Below are 18886 nucleotides of genomic sequence, written 5' to 3' on the forward strand. Positions count from 1 at the left end.
ATTTTTTGGAGAGAATTTATGCATTGTTCACTAAAAACTTTAAAAATGGACATATATATGACCTGATGATATCAATCCTGGAAAAGTATCATGCAAAATTTAAAAATATGGAAAAAAAGAAAATTAAAACATATGCATGGTTTATGTATTAAGGACATTCATTCTAGAATTATTACTAACACTGAATATTTGAGCAACAATGCCTAATATCCAATAGTAAATCATGTATATCCAAAAGTAGATGATATTATGCAATTATTAAAATTAACCACTTGAAAGAGTACTCATGTTAAGTTAAAAAAAAGCAAAATTATTTACAAATTATTATTCCAATATTGGAGTACACACACAGTTAAAATAACAGGAAGGAAGTTTCTCCAAATATTAATATCATTAATACTAGTGGTGTCTTCTTTGGGTAGTGGCATCCCTGGTGATTTTTATATTCTTCCTGAAACTCTTCAATATTTTCCAAAATGTTGATAATAAACAGATATTATCAGAATATGCAGGATATATATGCATCACATATGATTTGCACTATATATCTACATATTTATAACTATATACATATATGTTTATATATATATATACATTTTTGTGTGTGTGTGTGTGGTGCTGGGGATTGAACCCAGGGCCTTATGCATATGAAGCAGGCACTCTACCAAGTGAGCTTATCCCCAGCCCTATAACTATATATTTATACCTACATCTAGGTATATTTATATTTCTCTCTCTCTCTCTATATATATATATCTGAATATACACATATGTATATAGATAAAGTGCTCCACTTGAAAATGTTTATTAAACCAACATTAGTGAGGGCCGAACACAAACTCAGGTCAATTTATGTTTTGTGTGTCAGGTAGGTTTCTTCAGGTAATCAATTGTCCAAAAATTGGGCTTCTTTTGAACAGGACAACTAACTCATTCACAGAATTTTAGACTGAGAAGGCACCCTCCATATCCCGGCTACCGAGGTCTGTCCATCATGTTCGCCATTTGGTTCCCACTACCTAGTTCAGTTTTTGCATGGAAGATAAAAGACCACCCCAGTCTTTGTACAGGAGAAGCTGCTTTCTCCAGAAACAAAAAGACTTTCTTGCCTAAGGTTACACATCCCCATGAAATAATACCAGTATCAGCAATAATTAGGATTACTATTATTATCAACACTTATCACATCTACTGAGCTTCAGGCACTCTTGTAAATGCTTTATGTGCATCAACTTATTTAACACTTATAACAACCCTCCGGGGTAGGTACTGTTATTATTTTCATTAAATAGGTGAGAAACGGAATCACACACTACATCCTATACCTCAGTCCTTCCTCCCCGCCATTTCCTGCAAACTCTAATCACCTAGAAATTGGATCTGAGGCTGCCCACACGGGTCTTTTAAGTGACGTTCCTAGGTTGCTTCTCTGTGTGTGTGTGTATGCGGACACTGGGGAGATTTTAAAGACCCGTCTTCTTAAAATAATGTCCTGATGACCTGTATTTACTGGGCTTCATCCCTCGAGCGACCCTACTGCTGATCCGCTGGGACCCAGAGATAGGAAACACTCCGGGGGTCCCCGGCCTGTCTCGTCCTGTCTTGCAATGAAGCTCCAGCTCCGGTGACAGCAGCCCCTCCAGACTCGCTGCGCTGGGCCGCAGCCCCTGCCCGCGCCACCTGCTCCCCGGCGCCCGCGTCCCCGCCCCGCGTCCCGCCCCCGCGCCGCGCCCGCGTCCCGCGGTCCCTCCCTCCGGCGTGACGGGAGCACCGGCGCCGGCTGCCCGGGCCGCCAGCGCAGCGGAGCTGTCAGCAGGCGCACGGGAAGGGGCGAGCGAGCAGCGAGTCCAGTGAGCGCACCCTCCTCGTGGCCAGGGAGCCGGAGCTGCCGCCCCACCCCGGGAGGCTGCCTTCCTGCTGGCCGGCCGACCACCGCAGGACGGAGATGCTGCTGCTCGCCCTGCTGCAGGCGCGGGGCGGGGGCGGGGGGCGGCCGGCCGGGGTGCCCCGCAGCGGGCGCGCGGCGTCCTGGAGCCCCGCCTGGATTTGCTGCTGGGTTTTCGCCGGCTGTCAGGCGGCCTGGGCTGGGGACTTGCCTTCCTCCTCCAGCCGCCCGCTTCCTCCTTGCCAGGAGGTGAGCAGCACCTGGTCCCTTACCTGGAGTTTGCGGAGAGGGCGGGTGGCGGGGGAGGGGGTGCCTGTTTATGTCTCCATTTGCCATCATCACCTTTTTCCTTGTTGGAGGACAGGGCTTTCGTTTTGTTTCAAGGGATGAAGTTGCCCGCCCCTGGTAGCTGGCCAGGAGAGGGTGTGTGGCTTTGCTCTCTATCTGGTTATGTTTTCTGTTCGCGCTCATTTGTTTGGGGGGCTCAAAAGGACTTTGCGGTGCCCTCTTGGATAGCCAGGTTTGAGGACCCGGGGTCGAGGGAGATATTTCAGCGAGGGGAGGATGCAAAGAGGGGAAGCCCCGCCAGTGAGATGTGGAGAACTATCTCATTACAGTTTTTTCCGGAGACCCAGATACCGACTCGGGAGGGTTTCCCGCGCCTCCCCCTTTTCTCCACTCCCGGGCACCTACAAACACCTTCCTCTTACTTCCCTGCGCTCACCTTCCTGATAAGGCCCTGGGGATTTTCTAAGCCAGTGCGTGGTGTCATTTGGCATTCTTCTGGCGAAATATGGATATAAATTGGGTAGGAAAAAAAGTGTGTACTTGGAGAAGAGGCGGGCTGGTGAGGTAGAAAATTAGAAAAGACAGTGAATATGCTCCTTTTGGGAGGTACTTCATCACCTGGCTGAAGCTGTGCAGCTGTGTATTTTATAGCCTGATATTATTGTGAATTTACAGCCGAGAAGGATAAATTATGGTGATAAGATTTCCTCCAGGTTTTAGGGGAACGAGACTCGGTGTGCCAAAAATTTACAGGGGGTGTCATTGGTACTTCTATTGGGTATTTATCTTTTTAATGTTCTAGAAAGTGCATCTTCTTAATGAAAATCAATGAGGGGAAGGAAGCAACATTTCTGACCTACTTTGAGTGTTTATGTTGGAGAGGATATGAAAGGTGGGTCCTGTATTTAGGAAGATTGCTAGGATTCAGGGTGATGGGGCATTTGAACTTAAGCAGCAAAAATAGGTTAGCCAATATCCCTCGGGGAAGAAAGGCCAGAGCTTATTCCTCTGTGTACTTTGTTATAACTTCTGATTTTTACCCAGGTTTGAATGAGAGAATATCTACATTCTAGACATCACCATCCATGGATTTTCAGCTTCCTTTCCCACAATACAAGTCCCAGGACAGCCTGAAATGAAAGAGAATTAGATCAAAGGCTTGTATGGGAAGACACAGAAGTGTTGTAATAGGGGGAATGGGGGCAAGCTCTTAATAAGCAGCCATATTTAATCTCAGAGTTTTTGGTATAATTAGTTTAATATGTATCCTACAACTTTATCACATGGGAATAATCCATTCTTCCAGGTTTCTATGGAGAGCTACTCCTTGGACATCCTCAGTTTGAACAGCTGTGACAGTATAAACTTTATCCTTTATCAACCCCCTCCCCAACTAACATCAGTTCCAATATGCAGAATGTGTGTTTTTCTGAAGTGGAAAGTCTTTAAGCTTCTTGTAACATTAATTTTTATTAATCTGTTCAAAATAGGTGAAGGTCAAGGCTAGTAGAGTAGATACTTTGGTTACTTCTCTACTGGCCTGTTGCAAGCAGACTGGTCTTTTAGATGTTCTGCACACATGTGCATGGAGAATAAGTCTACAGCCTAAGGCAGAAGCATGGAAAGAGGTAGGGGGAATGACACAGAAGGTTCAGGAAGGCTGTGTTTAGTCAATCCCAGCTTTTTATAGACTTTAGAAATTGCATGTGATTTATCTTTTTAGCTCTCAAATTTGACTTTTTTCTCTGACAATAGGAATAGGCAAAATGTCTAAGAGGATGCTACTGAACCTGCTTGTGGTTAATTGTGTTTTTAGAAATGGTTTCAGATCCATTTATATTCCTTCTGATGACCATTAACTAACTGTGAGTTGAATCCTTTGGAAATAGAAAAGGCTTAGTGGCCTTCCAAGGGCAATATCTGCTTTTCTCTAATCTAATCAGCTGCTCTAATGTGTAAACTTGATCATTGTTTCTCTGTGACATTGTTTTTAAGAGTAAAGCAAGGAGGCAAGTGATTTTCAGGCTTCAAGGGTAAGGGGTGTGGAGGGGGCATGCTCTTGAGTTTAGTGCTTTCCTCCAATACACAGCTGTGGAAGTGTGGACCCAACTCTTGTGAACAAAGGCACAGGAAAAGTAATTGCTCTGTGTCACTGATGCCAGTTTGTCTCTTTGCATTCTTTGTTAATATTAAAGGGAGTGAAAACTGTGTACAAAAGACAGGGTGGAGGTCATTCTAAATCTCATTTGTCTCACCATCATTTATTAGTATTTTTATAAAAGTAGTCCTGCTTAACTAAATTACAAAGTCTAGCAGTTTCTTTGCCTGGTTGTAGGGGAGAGTAATGAAAGGAAAAGAAGCACAGAAAATTGGCCTGGGAGTAATCTAGAGATGATTGCCTGAGAACAGAAAAAAGGCCCTTCAAAAAGACAACTGGGTATGAGTAAAAGTTTCACTTAGATTCTTGCAGAGGATTGGACTCTGGGGTGAAATTCATAAAAAACAGTTTCCTTTGTCAACATCCTTGGATTATAGAGTTGAAAAGGAGAGGAAAATAAAATTGCTTTGGAATGTTCAGCTGGTGATCAAATCAACAGAATGGAAGTACAGGCACAAACAGGAACTGATAGTTTGGAAGAGAGAAATAAAAGTAAAGTCAATGTGCCAGCAGATGAAGGACAAGAATAGGATGTGACTTTGGTAAATGGCATTCAAAGAAAAAAAGGACCAGATATCAGAAGATCAGAAGTACTTGGGCTTTCATATGGAGGAATTTACAGAAGGTATTTTTCTAGGTATCTGTTTTTCAATTGTAAAATAGAAGTAATGAAAACTGACCTATGTACTTTCTTGTGAGGATGAGATTAATTTATTAAGGGAAAAATCTATATGAATGTAAGAGTTCTTTATTGTTAGATTAGTAGAGCTAGATACTATTATTTCAGCAAGGGTCTACAGCAAGACTTCAGAGATTCATAGGATAGCCCAAGAATTGGAATGGGGTTTTTGACTCACTGAATAAAAGGATTTAATTGAGCTGCCAGAAGGAGAAATAAAAAGGCCAGAAAATGATTCAGAGTTGGAGTAAGGTATTAAAAGATGGAGTGCATGAGAGAAAAAAAGAACAGAACTAAGTGGATTATGTATGCATTATTTAAATTTGGTAAATTAAATCACGAGGTAGCTGATTCTTAGTTCACCGCTCTAAAATCTCGCATAATGCATAATGTGATTCTACTGGTCTGTCTGAATCTTTATTGAATGATGACTTTTGCCAACAGTTTTTTATTCTACAAACATTTATTCAGCTTACACTGTATTGCAGTCAAAATGTCATGATGTAAAATCACAAATAAAAAAATATATGTGGGCAAGGGTGAGACAGGTATGTAAATGAACAACTGCAATTAAGGGATTTGGTGCCGTGAGAGAAGAGAGGGGCAGTCAAATCTACTGGGGAGGATCAAAAAAGGTCCTATGGAGGAAGCAAATGACCCTTGAAAAATGAGTAGGAATTTGCAAAAAGACAAGGTTCAGGTGTGTGTTGGTTTGGGGAGAGCTATTTCTGTATGGAGCAAAGACTGAAAAGGGGCAGAAACACAAAACTGCATTGTGTTATAATTGGTTATCATTGGAGTACAGCGTACAGTGAGAAGCTTAATGAAAGTAAATCTGAGAGGCAGGCAGGAGCTGATCCCAAGGGACCTTTTATTATGCTAACAAGCTGGTCTTCATTTGGTAGGTGAAGATTTAAAACAGGAGTAACATGCTTTAATCTGGCAATGGTATGGAGGCCCCATTAGATGGGTGGGAAATAGAGGTGAGACCTTCTAGGAGGTGATTGTAATAGTTCAGGTAAAGAATGGCAGATCCTCAGTTAAGGAGTAGCAATGAAGGTGGAAAAGAGGGCTTGATTTAGGTGATAGAAGTGATAGTAAATGATGTGAAGAATGAGGGCCTGAGAGATTCTGGCTTGATTAGAGAAGTTACTGCTAACTTGCAGGTGATGGAGGGTGAGGGACATGAGATGAGGAAGTTCCTTCTGGAGAGTGACTTTGAGTGGTTCAGTCAGCAGTTGGGTATCAGGTTCTGTTGCTCGGGAGCATGGTTTGGGCTGGTGTGGAGATCTCAGAATCACTTGACTGGGAGGTGCAGTGAAACTACTGGATTAGCTGAAATCATTCAAGGAGAACTAAGGTCAAAGATAGGACTTGGGTCTTTGCTAATGTTAAAGAGAACAGAAACTGAAAAATCAATAGCTAGAAAGGGAGAAATGTGACAGGATGGAGTTTTGAGGAAAGGAAAAATAACTTTGAAGAAGAAAGGGCTGGTTGTGTCAGTTGCCCAAAGAAATCCTGATAAGATGAGGACTGAAAAGAGATTGAATTTGGCAATTATGACTTTGGTACTTGGTGCTAGAATAATTCCTGTGGGGTAGAGGATATAAGTTGATATCAATGGGGTAGAGGATATGAGTTGATATTAATGGGGTAGAGGATATGAGTTGATATCAATGAGGTAGAGGATATGAGTTGATATCAATGGGAGGTAAGGCCATAGTGATAGGGTAGAATTGTGTTACGTGGCCTTCCTAGATTCCCAAGATATTGGGGCTTCTAAGTCCACATAAATCAGAAGGCTGGTAAATGGCCATGTGTTCTGTTCCACATTTTGAGGGCAACAGTTGAGAAATATCCTTTGTGCAAGAAATTCCTGTAAGTCATGGGCTATGGGGAAAGGCGACAGAGATTCTAGAGTCACCCTGTCACTGAAGGAGTTAGGACGCCACTTCTGTTTTTAAGCAGTTAACATAATTAATCCTGCCTGTAATGCCTGTGGAGGTGAATTTTCCATTTCAAGTTCTTATGCTCAGAACCATTTCTCATGTTTTAGGCAAATGTGAGCAAGTATTCACACCATCAATATTTACAATGTAAAACTAAGAGTTGACAGATCTGTGAAGTGTCATATTTTAACACAGGGGATGGAAATAGCAGAACATAATATAGAATGGCACAGTGTATTCTTCAGCAGTGTCTTGGATTTTTATTCTTTATTGTTAGAAAATGCCAGTGAAATTTTGGTTGCCTTTTACTTCCCCTTGAAGAATCCTTTTGCCTTTCTGAATATGTTATATGTAATATTTTAGTATTCAATACATATTTATTATATACTTATGTACCAGGTACTGATATTAAAATAATGAACACACACACACACACACACACACACACACACAGCCTCTGCCCACATAGGGTTTTATAATCTCTTGGCAGATTAAAAACAAACCCACATATCCTGTATTTACATTTGCAAGTGCTATAATGAAAAATGACTATGCAGTGGGAGTGTATAGCCACCCTAGTTGGGGTAAGAGACAAGGGGATTCCCCTGGAAAAGCTCACACCCAAAGGATGAATAGGAGTTTGTTGTATGAAGGTCATGGCTGGTAGTGATAGAACTTTTCAGACAGAGGAAGCCTCCTGGCCTAAATCAATTCCAATACCCTCCCTTACCTCTTCCTGAACTACAAAAGGCAATAGATCTTTTCTCTTCTCTGAATTTTAGTCAGAGCCTCCAATTTCCTCTCTAGCATCCATATGTTGTCCTACAAGTGTTACATACACATGGGGCCACCCTGTGTGGATGGGTGAGTTGTGTTCTCTATGAGGGCACACAGCTGAGGAGAAGGAGGAGCTAGAAGCCATTCAGAGCTCAGAGTGCCCAGCTGTCTGCCCTGGCATAGGTCTGCATTCATCTAGAGGAAGGGAACCTTGTTCCAATTCATATCTCAAAGGGGATACCATTTTTAAAATCACACAAAGGTGCCATGTACTTCCTCAGAGACTTTGGACACACATTCCTTGTTTCCCCAAGTACATGATGTGTTCATTGAGAAGGGAGTTACCTTATCCCATTCATTGAACAGTGATTACATGTAATCACTATTTTTTTTTTTTTTTTGGTACCAGGGATTGAACTCAGGGGCACTTAACCACCGAGTCACATTCTGAGCCCTTTTTATGTTTTATTTAGAGACGGGGTCTTATGTTGCTTAGGGCATTGCTAAGTTCCGAGGCTGGCTGTGAACTTGTGATCCTACCTCAGCTTCCCAAGCCGCAGGTATTACAGGCATGCTCCACTGCACCAGCTACTAGAGTTTTAAAGCTAAGTAAAAACATAGGTCCTCTTCTCTGGAAGAACTAATCATTGCCTTAAAAATGCAGTAAGTGGTTGGCTTCTGATTTTTCAGTTATATGAAATTGATCTTTATGGTGCATTTAATCATGATTTGTAGTTCTCTCAATTGAACCAGATTTAAGGCTCTCAAATACCTAGTGATCAGAATATACTGAAGTTTATTCTTTGTTTACAACTTTGGATTTGAAGATACTATATATTACCCTTACTCAAAGCTTTGCTGTTATGGTTCTTTTTTTCTAGGTCATTGATTCTCAAAGTGTGATCTGAGGATCAGTAGTGTCAAAATTACCCAAGAATCATTAGAAATGCAGATTCATGGGCCCTACGCACAACCTACTGAATCAAAAACTCTGGGGTTGAGGTCCAGTGTTCTGTGTTATAAACAGCTCATCTAATATTATGTGTAAGGACCACTGAATAAAGGTACACAGTTTAGTGGCCTAAAACCCAGGGACCTGTTTCATTGCTAAAATTTCTTGAACTGTTAACCATCTGATTTCCTGCTTCTGCAGGGCATCTTAGAAATTCTTTAAATAATTATGTCAAATGGGCCATGAGATCTACTTTCTTATGAAGAACCTCAACCAGAATTTCTCCATTACCTTCTTTTTTTGGGGGGAGTGGATGGGTACCAGGGATTGAACTGGAACTCAGGGATACTCAACCACTGACCCACATCCCCAGCCCTATTTTGTATTTTATTTAGAGACAGAGTCTCACTGAGTTGGTTAGTGCCTCACTTTTGCTGAGGCTGGTTTTGAACTTGCAATCCTCCTGTCTCAGACTCCCACGCTGCTGATTACAGGCATGTGCCACCTTACTCGGCCTCTCCATTATCTTCTATATACCGATATCCATGTAAAACACTTAAAGTAAGATGCAGAGGATATTGCCACCAAGCTGTAGAGATCACAGCCTGATAGAAGCAGCAAACATGGACAGCAGTAAGTACCTTTGCCTAGGAATGCATTAGAATAGAAATACCTAGTAATAATAATAGGGGATGGCAGCCTTCTTGGTAAATATTTTTCAATGTTTGCTATTTACAGCTGTGTGTTTGTGTGTGTGTGTTTACGTTGTTCCTGCTGCAAAGTGTCTTCTTGACACAGTATAAGCAGTACTGAAGATAATTAAAGAACCTGATTCAAACCTGAGTTTTGCCACTGATTAATGTGCCTTTGAGCACATCAGCCTTTTTGTATCTTTCCTTGCTGAAAATGCAAATAATAAATACTGCCTCTTCTACGTTCTGCTGTGAAGATCAAGCTAATGCATTTGAAGGTGTTTTGTAAATTGCAGTACAATGGGTAATATTGGTTATAGTTCTCATAAGTGAAGAGCAATGTTTCTCTGATGGTGGGTTGAACAGTGAAAGAGCGAGCTTGTAGGTAGACTAATTGTTTATCTACCAAAGTATGTTACAGGAGTATTCTTTTCTAACTATGAAAGTTGTGCAAAAATTGCTCTTTCCTCACTAAAACTTTCACCTTGTTTCAAGCAAACAGTACTCCTGGTTTTTCTCTGACCCCATTATATTCCTTTTCAGCCTTTGCAAGTCCTCCTTGTCTCCCTGACTTCTTTACATTGGCACATTGTAGGGCTTAATTCTTGGCCCTTCCGTGTTTTCTGTCATTCTCACACTATTGTTGATATCTCTCAGCCTCTTGGATTTAAATAGCACTGACATGTGGATAGCTCCAAAATTTACTTCTCATGTGTAGACCATCCCTGGATTCCCATCAAACATAACCTTTTTACCACTTGGATAGATATCTCAAATCTCACATTCCTAAACTGGGCTCCTAACATTTGCCCCAAACCTACTTAGAGTTTCCCTATTTTATTCAGTTGCAACTCCTCCCTTCCAGTAGCTCCATCTATTTCTTTCTCTTCCATGTCTCACATCTGACCTATTAGCAGCTTCTCTTGTTGTGCTTCAAAATAGGTAGAGTCAGGACTTCTACCACTTTGCCTATGACTTCTGGGTTACGACACTATCATATCTTACCTGGGCTTTTGTGGTAACTTCCCATTTTGATCATTCAGTGCAGCTAAGAGATCACATTAAAACATGTAAGAACATACTATTCTTCGGTTTGAAAGTGTTACAAGACTATTCAGAACCAAAACTCTCATGGTGACCAGTTAGGCCTTCTTGAAGCCTCAAATATCATCTGTTGTTTCTCTCCCTGTCTTACTCTATTTTGTCCTTCTCCCTCAGAATATTACAAGTGGGTTAATTTATAATAAATAAAATGTTTGGTTAACAGTTCTGGGGGTTTGTGAAGTTCAAAATCAAGGAACTGCATTGGGCGAAGGCCTCTTGCTGTATCCTTGAAGGTTGTGGGGTAAGAGAGGGTGAGAAAGAGCAAGAGGGGCCTGAATTTGTCCTTTCACAATGAACTCACTCCTGTGATAATAGCATGGTCTCTTCACAGAGTGGAACCTTCATGACCCAGGTGCCTCCTGTTAGGCCCCACCTCCAGAATACTGCATTGGGGATTAAGATTCTAATACATGAAATATTTACATAGAAGTAACTCCTGGGCTGGGGTTGTGGCTCAGTAGTAGAGCGTTTGCCTAGCATGTGTGATGCATTGGGTTCAGTTCTCAGCACCACATATAAATAAGTAAAATAAAGGTCCATTGACAACTAAAAAATATTAAAAAAAAAAAAAAAGAATGGACCTCCTATTTTTTGCTCTGGTCTCCTTGCTCTTTCTAGAATATGTTGTTTGAGCTCCTTTCTCAGGACTTCTCTACTGTCTCTTTCTTCTACCTGGAACACTCTTCCCTCAGGTAGTTAGTAGGCTTTCTCCCTCATGTACCTCAGGTTTCTATTCAATTGTTACCTTCTCAGTCAGGCTTTCCCTGGCCACCTATTTAAAATTGCAACCCCTTCCCCTCTACATCCATAGCATGCTTTTAGTTTTCTCTGTAGCACTTTAAGCATCAATAATAAGATATATTTTAATCATTTATTATATTTATGACTCTCCCCTCCCCCAATAAACTGTAAGCACCATAAATATGTTTATGTGTTTGTAAACACATACACACATATGCACACACACACATACATGGACAGTGCCAGGCCCTGTCCATGTATGTGTGTGTGTGTATGAATAATTTTAATTTTAATTTTTGATAAGTAGGTAGTTTTTAATTGTAGTATAACATTTTTACTGTAAATAGCAACCAATACTAAAAACTTACTTTTTTACTAAGTTAATGGTAGAAAATGCTCTGTTATTGCAATTTAATCACTTGTTAGTGTGCTTAGAGAAATTTCACTTAGCTTTTCACATATTTCCCCTTTGTAGAATTTCGACTTAGGTATTTTTGTTGTTTTCCTTATTATGTGAACTCATCTTTTATAGTAAGGATAACATGTTTACTGGAAATATTTCTTAGATTTTTCCTCTATAGGTCTTGAGATATATAATACCTAGAGAAACCAATTGTTTATTTAGTCCATAAAATAATATGGAATTATTCCCTTGACATATCAAATAGGATATGTTTTAATCTTTAAAAAATTAATATTTGGTACACAGTACCTTATTAAATCCCTGAAATATGTGAAATCTTTCATTTGTTTGGCTGAGAAAAATGCTGAAACAATTGCAACGTGTATAAGAATTCTTGGATTCAACTTGGTATTCTTTCTTCTATGAGTGTGTTTTTGAAATTTCAAAACAGAACTATTTCATTTTTTGTTATTTTTCGGTGGTCAGTCATAGGTTTATTTGCTCATCTAGCATTTAATGAGTTTATGTCATATCTTTCTCTCATAGAAAAACTCAAAGGAAAATCTGTGATTATGGTACAGATGGGCTAGGTGCTGAGAGGAAGTTGTGCACAGGGTTGTAAAGAAGCACAGAAGGAACAACTGAACCAGACTAAGGAATCCTGGTCTCAGCACAAGTGATGCTTCAACTCAGTTTTGAAGGATTTTCAGAAGTGCTTTATAGGATGCACAGAAGCCCACATATCACAGTTGAAGAAAAGAGCACATGCAACAGCAGAAAGGAATTAAATAATATGACAGTTTAAGGGCCAGTACAAATGGCATGTGAGTGGGAGTGGCAAGAGGTTCTTAGGTGAAGAGGAAGGCAGAGACTGAGGGACTCATAAGGCAGGCTGTGGGGAGCCAATAACATCAAACTAGAAAGATTGTTGAGATTGTTGAGAGTAGAGGAAGATAAGAGGGGCATTATATTTAAGGCAGGCAGGAAGATCAGTTAGAAGACTGTATTTTTCTCCTATGGGAGAAGCAATAAACAAATGAAAACCCAAACAGAGCTAAACAAATTAATGGGAAAACTAAGAGGGTGGGAAGAGATGGATTTGACAGCTATTAAAGAGATCTCATCTTCGGGAATCTGTGACTGAGTGATACATTTCAGTCTCCCATGACTTCTAGGTAGGAAGAAGCTGGGGAAAAGTGGGATGAGTTCAGTGTTGCACAGAGTTTTAAATGCCCATGAGACATTTGAAACATGGTCTCCTGGAGACAGTTGGAAGATTAAGGTGTATTGTATCGAGGAGTGTATTGAGGAGGGTGCTTAGGGAAATGCCAGCATTTAAGGAGCAAGCAGAGTGAGAAGCATTTGATGACTCCGAGGAGGCATAGTCAGTGGAGAGTGATTAATTAGCACAGAAACTTGCTAGAGGTTGATGGGGAGGGCACCAGTGAATTTGGAGAATGATATGGACATGGTCATTCCCAATATTCATCAAGGCATTTGGATTGTTCTCATGTCCTTATGGACCACATACAGAAATTTGTGATTTATGATGGGATACTGGGCAGCTTCTTGGCTGTTTAAACAAATGTACATTAAGGTTATTAAGGAACTGATGCTAAGCTGGAGGATGTTCTCTAGCGCAATATCTTTGGGCTTATTTTCTAATCTCTGTCCTGTTAGGGTTTTACTATTACCATTTTTAACCAATACTTTCTTTTTGAGAAAGCTATCCAAATTTTTTTAAAAATCAAAAACTGGGAAGCATGCCTAATGAGTTGGAAAGCAGAATTGGGATTCAAAATGATTTTGAAAGGTTAGAATAATGAGCAAACAAACATAATTAGTTTAAATGTAGACTGTTCTTTTTGGTTCTGAAAATTACATGATGAAGCATAGGATGGGGAAATCTTACTAAAAAGTATTTTGAAGCCATATATGTCACATGTCTGCTAAAAGCAGTGATGGAGGGTCTTCAGTTCTGTTGATATGAACAGAGTGCTTGATTCATGTAAGGTAGACATTTAGTTTTGGTCATGAATTCAAGATATTTACAGAGGGATATTGAAATAGAGTGACATTGGCTTGAGATATAAATTAGGAAGGTGAATTGTTTGCAAAGTATGTCACATGAGGACTAGTCAGGGGAATCGGGGAGTTTAGCTTAGAGAAGACTTAGGGGCCACAATAATGAGCTTCAAACATATTAAGTGCAGTCGTGTGTAAGAGGCATTGGTATAATGCTAATTTAGAGGACAGGATTTGGATTAGTAGGAAGTAGACAGAAGAACGCAGGATTGAGTTCATCCAGGAAAGTGTTTTATATCTGTAGGAGCTGCTTCTTTGTACTCTGAACATTCAAGTTTCCTGCTTTGAAGGGACTGCTGGCCTGGGTTGCATCTATGGGAACGATGGGTTTTGGTTTACTGCCCTGTGCCTCTATTACCAGGGTGAATTCAATCTGTCCTTGGAGGTTTAGTCCTAAAACATTCTTTCTTATTTTGTCATGCTTAGCACTTTATTCTAAGTTTGCAACAATGCAAACATAAAACATGCCCTTTTGATATTAATCTAATATCCTAAAATTGAGAACAGAAAGAATTGGCCCTGTCAAATGTACACTTAATATATACTTTTATTTCATAGTTCTTGAGCTTATCAATAATGCTTACTAGGAAATAACTTGAGGCAAAATAACAATTGATGTTTTAATATAATCAGAGCCTGTTGTGCTATGGAAGTGCCTCTAGCTAAAGAGCAGATAAGTATTAGCATCATTTGCTCCAATTTTTTTGTTTTTGCTTTTGCATTTGTCACTTTTTAAAATTAAAAGCAGTATATGAGCATTCTAGAAAAATGAAGCAATAAAATATGCATAATCCCACTAAATAATAACACTAATCTTAATGGTTTAGCATTTATTATAGGAATAATAATTAATAAAAACAATAGCCAGGTAAAATTTCAGTGCATTTTATGTATTAACTCACTCATCCCACAAACTAATGAGTATGATCCTAATATTTTCTAGTATGGCTAAATTACTTGTGAGTAATTTAGCACTTGTGAGTAATTTAGCACTTGTGAGTAATTTAGCTGCTACCTAGCTTATACTCTTAACCTGTACTGCCTTTATCACATTATCAAGTGTTCTTTGCATATATTACATTATGAACATCCACGAAATGGGAATAATCTATGAATATAGTATGGTAATTTTCTTTTGCATTTAACAATATGTTATAAAATTATTTCCATAATTTAACTCATTAAAATTTTTATTTAGGGCTAACTATAGTCTCTTTGTCCTCTGGATAGCTTGTTTTTATAAATAGTATTTTGAACAATCTATAATTCATCCTTTCTCTATTGATTTCCTTTCTATGCCATCTTTCTATATGTGAGTATATATAAATGTATATTCTTTATAATCTATTGTTTTATATATAACACATGGTATATTATACACACACATACACATTAGATTTTTTTTGTACTGTTTTCTTTACGGGCTTTTTCGTTGTTGTTACCAAGAATGCACACAAAGCTGGGCGTGGCAGCACATGCCTATAATCCCAGTGACTCTGGAGGCTGAGGCAGGAGGATTGCAAGTTCAAAGCCAGCCTCAGAAACTTAGTGAGGCTCTAAGCAACTTAGTGAGATCCTATCTCAAAACAAAAAATAAAAAAGGGCTGGAGGTGTGACTCAGTGGTTAAGTACCCCTAGGTACAATCCCCAGTACCACACAGTTTTATCATATGGTTTTATATGAACTGCATGCTTCTCTTTTATTCAAAGATTTCAAAGCTGTTCTTACTCATTTAGTCTTCTGGTTCAACCTCAGAATATTTGAAAAGTTTTGCAATTTCCTTTGGATTCTCTTAAGTTTGTTTACTTAGGAAAAATGTCATCTTTGTAGCATTATCTTTGTTTTGAGGACATAGTCAGCTTTAGCATTTATTGAGACATTCTTTATTTTTCAGCCTTTGTATTTCTCACTGTTTTACTTGGTTGATTCCTCCAACAATTTAACCTTTTAATTGATATTCCTGAAAAGTCATTGGTTTTTAGAAATGAATATTTAGTTTCTCACAGAGCAGTTTTGTTAACTTATCTTTGTTTTTCTGGACATCAGGCGTCACTTATTTAGAAATTAAGCATGTGAAACATATTACTCATATTAATCGTAATTATTAATACAGCAATACATATCTCTACTTTTAGAGATGAAGAAAATGAAACTCAAAGGTAATTTATAACTTGCAAAAGATGACAAAACTGGCCAGCCATAAAGGTTGGATGTTTTTGTCTCCCTGTCACTTCTACCTCTGCCTCTGCAGAACTGATATGTTTACCACTTGGCACAACTGAATCTTAGAGGCTATGTATTGACTCTTACTAAGTGCACCAAGCAGCTATTTACATCTTTTTCTCTGGTAGTCAATCATTTTCCAATCATTCCTTTTTCTCAAGGTGGTACTTCCTTCTCTTGTGCTTCAGAAATCTTTTGTCTCCTGGGTAGATGCTAGTTTTCCACATGTTTCAATGAAGAGAGCTCTGTGTACTGCTGTGTTACCCAAAAGCAAGGTGTGTAGGTGGCTATTGAGCCTCCTCTCTTGAGGATGGTAGCTCTGTGCAGAATTTCTGTTGCCCAATTTCTGTTGGCTGGCAAACTTCCTTCTCATACTGATGAACTGAGGTGATCTCATTCTGTCTCTACTAGATTCTTGATTTCAGAGAATTTATTATAAAGAAGCAGAGCTGTCTGTGGTTCTCCCACATAAGCAGCACACAACAGGTGCTTTTTTGGTACTGTCTTTATCTATACAGTTTTGGGAATAAAAGTTGTAATGAAAAGGTAGAGTAAGTGGGAGCAAGGGAGTAATAGTACTTTGCCATGTGAAACCAGATGTGTAAAACTTCAAAAAGAAAAAGACAGGCCCCGCTGTTGAAAAAAAACAATACGCACTAAGGAAAAAATCAGAAAAATGTTGATGGCTCATAATTCTTTTTACAACATTTTAATGCTTTCTATCCCTTTTTATTTGAGACTTTTCATAATTATTATGACCCACATATTGTTCCAAATGTTTTAGACATATTAACCACTTTAATAATTAGTTCATTCCTTATCTTGTTTCTTCTTTTTGGTACCAGAGATTGAATGCAGTGGCACTTAACCACTGAGTCACAATCCCTAGTTTGTTTTATTTATTTTTTATTTTTTTAAAATTTTGAGACATGGTCTTGCTAAGTTGCTTAGCACCTTGCTGAGTTGCTGAGGCTGACTTTGAACTTGGGATCCTCCTGAGCCCAGCTTTGAACTTGGGATCCTTCTGAGCCCCTGGGGTTATAGGTGTAGGCCACCGCACCCGGCTCCTTATCCTTAAGTGAATGATAATACTCCTTGAAAGTGTTGGTCAGATATTTTATGGGTAGAATAAAGCACTGCTTCAATTTAAAAAGAGTTTATTGAAGACTAATTGAAATATACTAAATTATGAATATTGGTGTATACATTTTGGTCAGTTTTGACATTGTATATATTTGTGAAACTATCATTATACTGAAGATAGCCACTTTCAGCATCAAGAAAAATTTTCTGGTTCCTTTTGTAATCAAACTCTCCTTCTACTCCAGGCAGCCAATGATCTGCTTTCTGTTGTTACAGATGCAATTGCCTTTTCCAGAGTTATAGATACATGAAATCATATGGCATGCACATTTTTTTTTAACCTGACTTCTTTCACTTAGTCTAATGATTTTGAAGTTTATTCTATTGTGGTGTGTATCAAGTTCATTTTTTTTTTTATTGCTGACTGGTATTTTATTACATGGTTGTACCACAATTTGCTACTCTATATGCTATCTGTTTTTGATATAACATGGTTCTAATCCTAATACTTGGTATTCTTTAACCCTAATATGATCATTTAATCCGTGAACATTCAGTATCCAAATAGGTTATTTATAAAGTTCAGCAGCAGCAGTCTAAAATATGTAAGCACTGTGGGAATGATGACGTTCTGAGACATTTCTGGAGGTGATTTTCTGTTTCACTCTGTATTTAGTGCCTTTCAGATACGTTCTCTTGCTTTCTTGATTTTTGAAAAGCTAATCATTCAGTTAATCAATGTACTTATGCTTATTTTGGGGAGTCTGCCTGCCTGCCTGTAGATCATTTCATTATCAATTAATGAACACATGCTCTCAGAGTGCAGTTAGGTATGAATGGTGGATCACATTCTACTCTTCCAGAGGTTAAAATGAGGACTTTGTTTAGTTCCTCATAATATTATGGGCATTTGTATACTCTGGATAATGAAAGCAGATTTTGTGTTCAATTGGAAGGACAATTAAAATATTATTTGAAATTATATTACTATAAGTAAATCCAGCAAAATAGCTAGGTTTTATTTATTTATTTATTTTTGGTGGGAAATGATGAGAATTTGGTTGACTAATATGTTTGTATTTAGAGCAAGATGAGAGTTCTTTTAGACTAGTGATGATTCTGCAAGTTTGGAGGTTCCAGAATGTTTTTTCTTATTTTTTTGTTTCTGGAAGACAAAGCATATTGGTATGTGCTATGACTGGATGACATGTCTCATTCTAGGTTTATCTCTTCTTAGAGTTCACCTTCTGTAGCAGAGGCTGATGACCTTGGCAGGACAGGGAGAATGCATATGGCTCACCTGGCATCATGGTTGTGAATTTTGCATCTCTATGGTGGACATAGATAAAGGCAGGCTATTCTTTAACCTGATCTTTTCAGCTATGACTCTTTGGCCTTCCTTTCAAAACCAGACTCTACCTTTATTTCCATAATTGGCTTCTCTCTTTAGAGTCACTAGAATCTGGTTTTAATCCTAGTCATTTTCTTAAAATCTCTACCAGTGGTTTCTTTAATGCTTGGCATACTCCATCTCTCTGCAGCACTTGCCCCAGCTTCCAGGCTGCTCCTTCTTGCTTTCTTAGACACTACAATTTTGTATTTCTTATTGTTTCATCTTTCTTTTCTTAGCTAGCCACTGTTGCTTTGTCTTTTCTTAAATGCCAGTTATCCCCAGAGTTGTGGTTTTGGTCTTTTTCTCTTTTTATTTTGTATGTCTTGTCTGAGTGATCATACCCACCTTTACTTTTATTAAGTCTTATTTTTCTGTAAACAGAAGTAATGTTAAAACAATCTGAATAATTTGAACAGGCAGAAAAAATGACAATCACCTGCAGTCCTACTGGTGGAGAAGCATTGTTACCATTC

The 18886-nt window shown here is 38.9% G+C and overlaps 1 protein-coding gene across 1 annotated transcript in view; it reads left to right on the plus strand.

Annotated features, from left to right (window-relative positions):
• Positions 1–1787: 1787 nt before the first annotated feature.
• Positions 1788–18886, plus strand: part of Elapor2 (endosome-lysosome associated apoptosis and autophagy regulator family member 2) — a 170550-nt gene continuing 153451 nt past the window's right edge. Inside the window, 1 exon segment of the mRNA XM_047562761.1 lies at positions 1788–2134. Within this exon segment, the coding sequence (XP_047418717.1) occupies positions 1946–2134 (189 nt within the window). The 5' untranslated portion in view covers positions 1788–1945.

The sequence above is a fragment of the Sciurus carolinensis genome, chromosome 8 (assembly GCF_902686445.1).
Source record: "Sciurus carolinensis chromosome 8, mSciCar1.2, whole genome shotgun sequence".
Lineage (NCBI taxonomy): Eukaryota > Metazoa > Chordata > Mammalia > Rodentia > Sciuridae > Sciurus > Sciurus carolinensis.